The following is a 12,667-nucleotide window of genomic DNA, read 5'->3' on the forward strand; positions in this document are numbered from 1 at the left end:
CTGGGTGAGTTTTGGAGTTAGACCTGGGCTCAAATTTTGGCTTATCAGCCAGCTGTGTGACCTCAGGAAAATTGTTTAACCATTCTAAGTGTCTGCTTCTTCATTTTAAATGGGGATAATAACTGCACCTAAGTGGTGGGATAGTTGTGAGAATAAAACGAAATAATTTCGGTAAGGCATTAGCCTAGTGACTATAATTATTATCTGCTTTCCTAATCCTGACTCAAACACCTATTATTTATGTTATGTTGGGCTAGTTACTTATTTTTATGAATCTCAGTTTCTTTAACTGTAAAATGGGAACAAAAAGACCTTACCTCTTAGGGCTCTTGTGAGGATTCAAGATATATTTAATATAACTTGTTGGGAGCCAGGTCATTTATACATATTAGCTCTATCCTTACAGTAATCCTGGCACATAAGAAATACTCAACAACTGGTAACTAATGTTATTTAACTAAACAATTCAGTTAAAACAGTCACTCTTTCAGTGACATGTAGACCAAGAAACTTCTTAAAGTTCCCTTGAGCCTCCTGAGTATTCTAGCAGTTATAACAGTCTTGAGTAAAGTTCAAGAAGGTGTAATAGCATTCCACATTCTTTTAGAGGGCTTTAATTTACTTCTATTTCTGAGCAAGTAAAAACAGCTTCAGAAAACCACCCACGTCCCTGCTTTAGCCTATTCTCTTATTTCCCCTTCTTTTATATTTTCTTCTCCTCTTCTTTCCTTCTTTACTCAGGGGCTAGGGGAGTATGATGAGAAAGAGGAAGAGATGGGGTGGATATTGGGAATATAGAGGGGCCAAGAAAGATTGTTTCATTTATCCCTGTCTGATTGAACAGGATACAACATATTATATTGTTGAAGGTAAGACCCAGAACAGCCTGACCTCCCAACTTCAGATTAGGTGCTGGGGTCATGTAGTATAGGATTATGGTGATGGTAGGGCAGGGGATATTTTTCTGGGAGTAGGATGGGGAGGGTAGCACAGGGAGGCTAAAAGAGCATCAACTTTGAAGTCAGAGATACCTGGGTTCAAATCTGGGCTTCTGCTTTTTAACTGTGTGAATTAGCAAGTACCAAGTACTCTAGGCCTCTGTTTCCTCCTTTATAAATTAGGAACAATAATAGTATCCACCTCAAATACTGATTGAAGCGGGCACCTTGAGCGGCCCGGGCAAGGGCAACCTTGTGGGACAACTGGTACTCTTGGTAGTTTGACTTGCAAAGGGGTAAGCTTACAGATGGAAGTTTTGAGAAGGAGTCCATTAAGGAGAGAAAGGCTGAGTGAGCATGCCCAAGAATGAGGAGCATGCTTTGAGATTAGGGGACGATAGGAAGAGAACTGTCCAAAGAGAAGAGTGTTGGGGAAAGAGAAGAGACGGGTTTTTTTTTTTTTTTTTTTCTGCTTTATCTCCCCTAATCCCCCCTGGTACATAGTTGTATATCTTAGTTGCAGGTCCTTCTAGTTGTGGCAAAATTTTAATTATTTCTTTTGAGGAAGATTAGCCCTGAGCTAGCATCTGTGCCCATCTTCCTCTACTTTATATGTGGGATGCCTACCACAGCACGGCTTGCCAAGCAGTGCCATGTCCGCACCCGGGTTCCGAACCAGCAAACCCCTGGCCGCCAAAGTGGAACGTTAGCACTTAACCGCTGTGCCACCGGGCCTGCCCAAGAGACAGTCTTAAAAAGGCGTATGTTTAAGGACTTTTATTAAGGGCCGGCCCCGTGGCCAAGTGGTTAACTTCGCGCACTCCGCTTCAGTGGCCCAGGGTTCGGATCCTGGGCGCGGACATGGCACCACACATTAGGCCATGTTGAGGTGGCGTCCTACATGCCACAAATAGAGGGATTCACAACTGGAATATACAACTATGTACTGGGAGGATTTGGGGAGAAAAAGAGCAGGAAAAAAAAAAAGAAGATGAATGGCAACAATTGTTAGCGCAGGTGCCAATCTTTAAAAAAAAAAAAAAGAAAAGAAGTTTTATTAAGTAATCTCCCCCTTCTGTTTCCTCCCAAAATATGCATAAAAATCTACACTTTTTTCAAAAATTTGAAGAGGGAATTCTGGGGGCTTGGGGGGGATGTGGGAGGGATGCAGCCACATACTGAGATTGGCTTCACAGAAAGAACAGGGAGGCCCAAGGAGGCTGAGTTATGCTGGGTGGACATGAGAATTACAGATGATGATGCACGAAAGCACCTGGCACATGGTAAGCAATCAATAAATATAAGTTCTCTTAATTTTGAGGGGGAGGAAAATAAAGTTCAAATAGTTTAAATGACTTGCACAAGGTCACCATGCTAGAGACCTTGGCTTAATGTTTTCTCTCTAACCGTACTGCTTCTTAATTTATGCTAATGATGTTGAATCAGTAGGTGACACCCTTAGAGAATAAACTGGCTGCACATTTATAAGACTGCACACATTCTAAGATGACTTTTGTTTTAGGAAAACAAATACACAAATGAAGTAGGTGGCAACATCACGGTCTTATTTGTTGCTCATCTTATTACTTGCCCTGGTGTGGAGCTTTAAGGCTGATACTTTGACCTTGTATCTCCACACCTTCATCAACTGGATCATTCCAGTTCTAAAATCTGTATGTGTAAGCCTTATCTAGGAGCTACCGCTCCTCTGTATTATACGGCAGCTCCTTGCCTCTATAATTTTGTTCCTTTTTAATACGACGTGCCATCAAGTATAATGCATGGGATATAAGCCTCAATTATTGTCAGTGTACTTGGGGACTCATACCAATTATAGTGATATTTCTCTGACAGGCCCCAGGCGAGCTGCAGCTTGGTGTTCCTCACCAGTGAGAAGCAAAGATATTTTCTTTACAGGAGGATTTCTAATAACATTTGAAATCCTTTAGTTTAAAGCTGTTCTGTTTTTTTTCATTTAGTTGTGGCAATTTACGTGCTTTATATGACGACATGCATTTAATTTGTATTGTTATAATTTAACATACTTTAGAATATACTAATTATAGCGAATCTTGTTTCCTTACAACTCGGCTAGGTGGAGGAGATGATGTTTCAAAGCAGGTTCATCCAGCAAAAATACCAGCCTTTGTTACCTTTTCTGGCTCTTTACTTAGCTCACTTCATTATAAATCTCTTCCCCTCTCCAATTCCTTCAATTATTTCCTTTCGGTCACCTCTCTATTTCTCCTTTCATTGTCTTATTGCAGTTAATTCAAACGGTTTTACTTTTTTTGAAAGTTTCTACGAATGTAAGAAAGAGAACCCCATCTGACCTAATTTCCACTGATTTCCTTTGCCTTCTATCTCTAGATCAGCAGTTTTGGCCTCTTCAATGTTCCCTCCTCATACCTGAGAAAGAACATTGCTCTTTAACTTGTACTGTTTTATTTGAATGCAACCCACTTCCTCCCTCTGAGCCAATGAGTCATTTTCTCTTTTTAAAGCGAGCCTTAAAAATCTTCCATTTCTCTTCAGTTTAAAATAATTCTCTTTGTGAAGTACTTCATGCCCTGTGTATGAAAGACAGCCTATAAAACAGAAAATTGCCTTAACCACTCAAGGACTACAGACAATGTGTGACCCACCAAGACTTTAAAATTTTGACTTAAACAGACATCATTTATTTTTCTTCTTTATGGAGGCAAGGCATATGGTCCCTTTTGTTCGCTAGTGAATTCCCAGAATCTTGATACATAGTAGATTTTCAGTAATATTTATGGAAAGAATAAATAATTGATTTCCCTCTCCTCAATCTTTTTAACTTTCTTAATACTATTTGTGTGGTTAATAGTTTTTACATTGGAATTTCCTGTAATTAAGTAGAAAATACTCCTAATAGGGTATCGGAAGTGAGAGATACATCAAACTGCAGAAGACGCAGCAATACTCTTTGGGTAAGTTTAAAAAATGCCTAAAGAGAGACACACTCGTTTCAGTACAACTTACAGAATTTACAATAGCATACGAAATATCTTCTAATATATATGTCAATGGCTCATTTATCTGCTGCTATATGATGTATTGACTCAGTTTTAAAGTAATAAAACTTTATATTGCAACCATCAGAATAATAATTGATTTAAGCAAGAATCTTCAATGGATGCTAAAACCAATGGGTGAAAGCTTATTGCAGAACAAGATATTTACACGAGTCCCAAAGTATCACGCACAAATTTCTTATTAATTACAAAGAGGAAAAGGTCTTTTACAATGGAGAAATCTTGCAAACACCATCTTAAGCACATGATCAAACCTAACATGACTAATAATGGGACAAACTGCTCTCTTGTGCCCCCGATAGGATTTACTGAGAAGGCTATCATATCGCTTAAGTAGTTTTCCTGCTAAAACTGTTTGACATTTTAAATACTGAGAAAAAAAGTCAACTCTAAATTGAGGGACATTCTGAAAAACATTTGGCGTGTGCTCTTCAAAAATGTCAGTGTCATAAAAGTCTAACCAGAGGTTGAGGTTCTGATTAAAGGAGACATGACAACTACATGGAGTGCATGATCTTCACTTGATCCTGAATCAAAAACAAGACAAAAACCCAACAACTATAAAGGACATTAGTGGGACAACTGGAGACGCTTGAATACAAGTGTATATTAGACGGCACTAGTATGCCAATTTTAAGTTTCCTGAATGTGATAATTATATTGTGATTATGCAGGAGAATGCTTTTGTTCTCAGAAGAGATATGCTGAAGTACTAAGAGGTGAAGTGTCATGATGCTTCAATGTTTCAGGGAAAACCCTCTCAAATGCTTCACCAAAAAATATACATACATGTATGTATATGTACGGAGAAAGAGATTTTACACATATGCTTACACCCGCACACATAAAAACACACGAGAGAGAGAAAAAAGGTAGCAACATGTCAATAATTGATGAACCTAGGTGAAAGATATATGTACTTTTGTACTACTATATACATACTTTTTTACCATTGTACTACTCTTCCAACTTTTCTCTGGTTAAAAAATTTCTAAATAAAAAGTTGTTGAAATGATCTTTAAAAAAGCAGCATCATAGATTCAGGGTTATTTTGATTACTTATTCAGACACATAATGCTCACATTTTTTGATAGTGGTAACTAACCTTTCTTCACATTTTGTGTTTTCACTATCCTCCTTTAGCTCTCCTTGCCTTTCCATTCACTGCCGTCTTTCAAGCAGAGCCATCAACAGGCGCGTTATGTGCACAAATACTTCAACAAATTCTGAAGATGCCTAGTGTGGACTGAAATTCTATTCCTTCAAACAGAAGACTTCTCTCATAGGACCTCTTATAAATATATCTCATTCATATGCTGTAGGGAGCCTGCTTTTTTGTTTTTAGGATAACAGTTTATCAGTGCAATAGAAGTCATTCATGTATATGGAATCTAAGTTTTTATTTCTCTAGGATCTTTTTCTTATTGTCCTTCAATATTCTTTTAGTCCTAGACAAAAGAGGAGCCCAAAGTATCTCTCAAAATAGTTAAACTATTGTTTTATTTTATAAAGAACTACAGAAAAATTGGTTCTGGATAACAAATAAGTGATATTGGCAACTATGAAGCAATATGCACTGTGCAATAAAGTGATTTGTGATATATTTGTGCCTGCAACAAGACTGATTATTTTGGAATTATTTTCTATTCTACACTCTAACCCTCTTGATATTAATCTTTGTGAAATAAAAAAGCAGAATATTGGGGCTTACGTCATAGTTGCTCCTGGATCAGCAGTCATTTGATTGGTCACAAACACAGCCACATTATATTCTGCATTAAGAAATAAAAGTAAGAAACTAAGATAATGGCAATATAAATATAAGAAGTTCATCGTTTAGATTTCAGAATTTAGAAACATTGTGCCATGAATTTATTTTATAAACAAGATCAGATTCCTATTTTTTCATTGATAACATGAATTAATTTATTTAATGTTATTATTATTATTTAGGTACCTTATTATATTAGAATCAATATTTTTGGTTAAAAAAAAGAGTTGTATTCCCACGAAGGTAATTTTATTTTTTAAAAATGTATTGCCTCCTGACATTATTCTGAGCTTTTCTGCAAAGTGTACTCAGCAAACAGTCATAGATGTTATTCTGATAGCACCATTTTATTTAAAAAATCTACCTTCTGAGATTTTTTGGAGTCGCGACAACATCTGAGCCAATTTTTGCTGCCGTTCAGCTAACTCCCCACGACCGCTGAAATCCACTCGAAAAAGTGCCATTATTGAATCAATGATCTGCACAGAGTTAATGTAACAATAAATAGCATTTGGAAATGGAAGGAAGAAGTTGATTTGAATCAGAGTCAATAGAAGAAAAATATTATGCTAAATAGCTCTGTGAGCGAGCAATATTTAAATGCCTATACCAATAGCTTGAAGATGCCAGCTTCTTCATGGAACTTTGCTGCTACATAATCAAGTAGCTCCATCTGATGTTCACCTGGTGGGAAATGCAGAGAGAAAATGTTATAAAAGCTAGAAGAAACAGACGCTAAGATCATTTACGTCCTTGGGAGTCAGGCAAAAGAGAGTCCTTGAAGGATTTTCTTAAGTATTTATGACTTTGTTAAATTCAATTTCGTATTCTGCCTTAGCATAAATGACAAATGCTACATTATCCAAAAAGAATGTTACTTTCCATTTTAAAGGCGAAGAATAAGAAATAATTTGAGGGCATTCTAATATCTAAGGACTTATCACATGGTAAAATTTGTGGACTGACTAAATTAATTTGGAGAAAAGTAAAATAGAAAGAGAAAAGAAGTGTCAAAAGTTGTATCACTCAAATATTAAATCAGTGCTGTCAACCTTAAAACAGCCCAAACATCCAACTGCATGGGGTTCTTACTAGTATATGCACGTGCATAGAGTACATTGTCCAGTACTGCATCATGGTCTACATTGAAGCGATCAGCAATGTCCCGAAGGCGATCTGGACGGCTAGAGTATGCCAAGATTAAGGATCCAATAAATCAATTCCAAAAAAAGTTTAGATAACAACTACAAAATATAACACCTTAAGTAAGCAAATTAACAGAGAAGCAAAACAGTGTACCCACAAAGGTATTTTGAAGGATGCTAATGACCACTTAAAATCTAGACCAGATTTTATTTTTCAAAAGTGCCTCAATTTATGAATACCTTAGGTAGTGATAACAGTCATAGAAATCATGAGGCGGTAATGAATTTAAACATTAAATTATCTAACCTTTACAAACATTTTGAAAGCTAGTCGTTATGGCCTATATTACATTTTACAGTTGAGGACACTGACAAACAGAGATTAGGTGAATGACTCAGGATTATGCAGCAGATCAGTTACAAGAGAAAAACTAGACACTAAGATTTGTGAATCTCTTTTGCTCTCAGTTCTAGAAAAGTAGATCTATTCTAGGAAAACAACATCACTGAGTTATAATTCGAGTCACTTCAAAGTGAATTAATTCACTCTCTTCATAATTCTTACTTGTTTAATATGAAATAGTTTAATACACTATTAATCACATGTTGCCCAAAAGTGATAAATTTGACTACATGAAGCAAAAGGTCAAAAAAGTAACTTCAAGGGTCAGAAGGGAACTATCAACCTGGGGTTTTGGTTTACTTAGGGTTTAAAATCCACTTTCTTCTAAAGGAGTTGTGTTAGCTTTCTGAAATTAGTAAATTCACAGAGAGGCAATTTCAGTGTACCTGCAAAGGGATTCTGGAAGATGCTAATAATCACTTATATGTATCTAACCTATAAAGGAGTAATAAACATTTTCTTTTAGGTCTTTGGTGATCTCAACAATATGTCTACAGTATCCTCTAAAGAGAAGTGAGGTAAAATAAAATGCATTATCTGTGATCTCACTTCACTTTGTTTACAGTGTTTATATAATACTGATCATACTATAAGTAACTGTAAAGCAAGGACCATTTATAATCTTATTTGTGACCCTTGCAACTAGTTCGATAAATGTGGGATTGTCTTTAGGCTCTCCTAGCCATCTGTATCCTCATGCACCATATGTGTCCTTTTCTTCAGAGCCTCAGTGATGGCCACTAAAATCTTCCATTGCTACTGGGTGTATCCTGGGCGGACAAGCCAAAGGAGACTTTGGAATTGGAAGAGGAGTGTTTTTCACCATGTCAGTTTTTACAAAACCCAGTTAGTATGTGACCAGGAGTGTAAAGTTTGGCTTATGCTGAAGGAAAGTTCAAATCAATCTACAAATATTTATTAACTGACAACCATAGGGAATCGATTATCATATTAACCAATTACCAATGCAAGGCATTATGGAAGATATAAGGAGTTATAAGACAATCTATGCCGTAGGTAAGCTTAAAACATAATTAAGGAGGCAAAATATAAACATATAAAAAGAAATATATCAAGAGAGAGCAGTATATGGGTAAAGAGTAACATCCTACTGTAGCGCTTGCATGTCCTTGCTCCCCCCAGCTGTTCCTCCCTACTCCTTCTTGCATAAGATTTGGCTCCTAACTATTCCACTCTACCATTCTTGATAAAATCCAAACTGCCCAAATGGTGGCTGTTATTCTGCAAGAACAATTCCTCTGTCTCCAAGAATCCCTAACCAACTATCGGAAACTAGCTGAACTCCAGGTGAGTCCCTCTGGCTAAAGCCCTGTACAACGTTCCACCCTCTTTCCCCAAGTCCTTCAGTCTTCTCATACCCAGTATTTACAAATAAAGTCTTCTGCAAATGGTTCTCTGGTTCTTTTTCTTGTACTAGAGTATTTTAGGTGGTAAATTCTATAACAGATCAAGAAGGAAAGGTTTTCTAAGTTGGGTAATTAGAGAAGATTAGAAAAGGCAGGCTTACAATTGAGCCTTAAAGGATTTGTGTGATTCAGAAAGACTGTGAGGTAGGGAAAGAGGGAGCAAATATCCAATAAGATAAAAATATACCATGCAAATTTCGCTATGACTGGCCAAATTAATATTCAGGAGTGAGAGCAAAATAAAGGCATTTTCAGATACGCCAGAGCTTAACGTCTACCACCTGGATTACTTTTCTGAAAGAATTACTTGAGTAGATACTCCACCAAAACAAAAATACAGGAAAGAAGAAGATTTGGATGTAAGAAACCATAATCTTTATAGTTAAATCTAAATAATTGCTGACATAATGTTTTCAAATTTTAACAGCAAAGCATGTTTTAGAGACAATAAGATCAGACTAGAACAGACTGATCTCTTTGTCTGTAATAGTGACAATAGTGAGTACGAGCTTAGAGTGCTAGGCTGGGGCTTCACTGTGAATGGCATTACAAATGTGTGCAGGTCTTCTTTATTGTTAAAAAGAATTTCCTCTGAACCTGACACCTCCTCAAACTACTGTATTTCTTCTTCTATTGATTGGTCAATTACACACCACCTCAATTCCTTACTGTTTATTTGCAACAAGCTTCCATCACCTCACTTTACTGCAAATCCTCTCTTGGATTCCTAATTTCCAAGTTCAGTGTGATCTGTCTCAGTTTGCACCTTCATTCTCTCCCTCTCTCTCTCTGGAACATTGCCGATTACCCTTTTCTTCTTGAAACTTTCCTGTTGCTCAGCCTCCACACTGGATTTCCTCCTACTTCGTCTGTCTCTATGGGTTCCTCTTTTTAGTCCCTCTTCCTAAACATAGGCACACACTGAAGTGCTATTCTCAGTTCTCTTTTCTTCTCCCTAAGTTCTCTTGCTCCCTTGGCTATTCCATCCATTTCTTTGGCCCTACTCCTTTCTCAAGCCGAGTCCAACATTTCCAACAGCCATATGGATGGCCTCCTGTACTTCATATTCACATTATTATGAAACGTCACAAATTAAAATGCAACATCATCCTTTTTCTGAAACATGATCTTCCCGATTCCGTCATTAGTGTCATTCTTCTCCCAGTATCTAGACAAAAAAACCCTGAGAGTGGTTTCTCAAACCTGTCTTTCGTTTGTCTACCGAACACAGTCATCACGTCCTATCAATTTTCCTCCCTAATATTTCTTGTCTTTTTCTTTTTATTCCTACTTCTCCCAACCTAAATCAAGTTCTCATTACTCGCCTAGAATATTGCAAAAGTATCCATTTACAGTCATCATCCGGTTTCAAGGCCCTTCATGTCTAAGACCCAGATCACCTTTCCCGCCTTGCATTCTGGAACACTTTACACTTCAGTTAGACTGCAGTTCTTTCTGCCACCCAAACAGGTTCTGCTCTCTTCCCTTTTGTGCTTTTGTTCTCTTCATACTTTTCCCTTTATTTGGGACCATGACTTTGAGTGAGTCAATAATCTTCTTTCTAACTGTTAAGTAAAATCTTTGGAGAAGAGGAGTAAAAATGAAGATATATTTCCTCTCATGTATTCATTTTGTCAATTTTATACCAAACTCACGTGGAGATGTGAAATCTTTTAAAATAAAAAGTAACTTGAGAACTTGACCAGCAATTGTTTTCCCCTTGGCTTTTCTCATTATTGCTAGTTTACGGGATGATTACAAAAATGACATATTTCAAACAAATTCTCTTTAAAGTAACAATACTATATTACACTATTATGTTAGCAACTTGTTTAAATAAAAGGGTACAAAGTATTTTCTGTATCAATGAAGATAATCTTTCCTCCTGAGTAGCCACCTGCTCCTGGAAGTTGAGCTGTCACTAGGAAGCAATTAAAAATTAATTAATATTAGTGGAGTGAATAAACTTTGTACAAATGAATATATAAATTAACATGGGATTTACCCTGGTTGCAACTCTTTAGTCAATCTAGCAAAGAATCGTAATCCTTTAGTTTCTAAACAAAGAGCATGCTACATTTTTATATTACTAACCCGTGGTAAAATTGTAAGTATTCTGCCAGCATAGCAGTAATTCAACAAAGAAAGTCACTCACTGTCTCTCACAATGGGAGATACTCATGAACATTAGTTCTCCTAAGAATAGAAGTAGACTTTAAACATTACTAATTTCTTTCTATAAGAAATAATCATAAATATAATTTATGCTATATAACTCATCTAAATAACTTTTCAATTAATGTATGTCAAATTTTTTTATTAATGTTATGATAGATTACAATGTATGTCAAATTTTTAAGTGCCTTTCCTTTACATAGTAGTAGTAGTTAACACTGAGGAATTACTTTATATTAGCTACATGTATTATTTCATTTATTTTTCAAAACAATCCTAAATTTGGCACTATCATTATTCCTATTTTACTGATGGGGAAAATTAGAAAGGTGAAGCAACTTGCCCAAGGTCTCACAGCTATTAATGGTAGAGCCCAGACTGGAGGCAGGTATTTTGATTCCAGAATCCCCTTCTTAACCACTTTGCCATGCTCCTTCTATTTAGGTCAAAGGAATGCAGAGTAATGTCTTCGTGCAAAAGAAGGTATTTTGGCTTATTTTGTTTTAGAAAAACTTGTTTTGAAGTCTTTTTTAGAGCCAACTTCACTCCATGGAAAGTAAGGGATTCTAGGCCTCAAGAGATTTTGTGACATTCTTACAGATACAATATAGAAAAGTTGGAACAGGAAAAATTGAGACAGTGGATGCTCCTCCCCCCCCAACACATTCATATACCCACTTACCTCCTCCTTGTTTCTATTCAGGTGTTCAGAGTGCAGCACACACAACATCACCTCAAGCATCACACATTCAAAGACCAGCTCTGGTATTTGTGTAACCATGGGCAGTTGACTTAACTCCTCTGAGTTTTAGTTTCCTTGCAAGTTTGTTCAGACTACATGAGATTATGTGTACCAAGCTCAAAGTAGATTAGTAAGTTATAGCCGTGATCATTATTATTATTGTTGTTGTCATTGTTACGTATTCTTACCACAGAGAGTATGAGAGAGCTGGGTTTTTCCAGTTCGAAATTCTGTGAAATATAGAAAAAATTTTAAAAATCATACATAATTAAATTTTAGATATTTTCATAAAGAATAAGTCTGGCCTCAGAGTATGGTTTTCTTTTCCAACAGTCAAATCTCACACATAAAGTACCTCTGTGTCACGAAGGGATTCTGCATATATGAATACCAGCAGTAAAAATAACTTTTTAAGGTATTTTTTCACAGAACTGTCCTTTAGATAAAAATTAATTTAAATCAAGTTTTCCTTAGGAATAGTCATATAAGTGAAAGTTTAAGACTCCACCACAGGAAGGAGAGCCTGGGTTCTCCCACTGACCTGAGATCCTCAAGGGCAGCTAAAGTAGTCTCAGATTGGTGGTATCCCCTAGCTGCCAACAAAAGCAATTCTCTCTGGAGGAAAACTTCCCCACTCACCAATTTAGGCCCATTGAACTCCGATAGATTAAAATCAAGCAACACGTTCACAAATATCAATAAATACACAAGAAAGTAAGCCACTAAGACTGAGAGTCAGCAGAAATAAAGAAACACAGATTCATTTCTCCAAGTCTATAGAAATATCAACAACAATAAAACAGATTTCGTTCTCTGAGGATTGCAAATACTGGAACTGTCAGACAGAGTATGTAATACAGCTTTGCATAAATTTTTTTTAAAAATAGAGGATATAATTAGGAAGGAGAAAATCTATTCTCTATGTTCATGGAACATGCATTTTCTAGAAATAAGATCCATCTCATTATTCAAATACCTTTTGAAGGAATAAGAGAAAAAAATTTTAT

General features: G+C 36.4%; 1 protein-coding gene across 4 annotated transcripts in view; it reads right to left on the reverse strand.

The window, feature by feature from the left end:
• Positions 1-12,667, reverse strand: part of DMC1 (DNA meiotic recombinase 1) — a 39,920-nt gene that overhangs the window by 17,046 nt on the left and 10,207 nt on the right. For all 4 annotated transcript variants that reach the window (XM_008533615.2, XM_070599175.1, XM_008533614.2 and 1 more), the window contains exons 7-12: positions 11,849-11,890; positions 10,592-10,664; positions 6,861-6,952; positions 6,379-6,452; positions 6,133-6,247; positions 5,709-5,769 (exon numbers count right to left, since the gene is read on the reverse strand). In XM_008533615.2, coding sequence (XP_008531837.1) covers positions 5,709-5,769; positions 6,133-6,247; positions 6,379-6,452; positions 6,861-6,952; positions 10,592-10,664; positions 11,849-11,890 — 457 coding nt within the window. The remainder of the gene's footprint in view (positions 1-5,708; positions 5,770-6,132; positions 6,248-6,378; positions 6,453-6,860; positions 6,953-10,591; positions 10,665-11,848; positions 11,891-12,667) is intronic.

Source organism: Equus przewalskii, chromosome 29, assembly GCF_037783145.1.
Source record: "Equus przewalskii isolate Varuska chromosome 29, EquPr2, whole genome shotgun sequence".
In the NCBI taxonomy this organism is placed as follows: domain Eukaryota; kingdom Metazoa; phylum Chordata; class Mammalia; order Perissodactyla; family Equidae; genus Equus; species Equus przewalskii.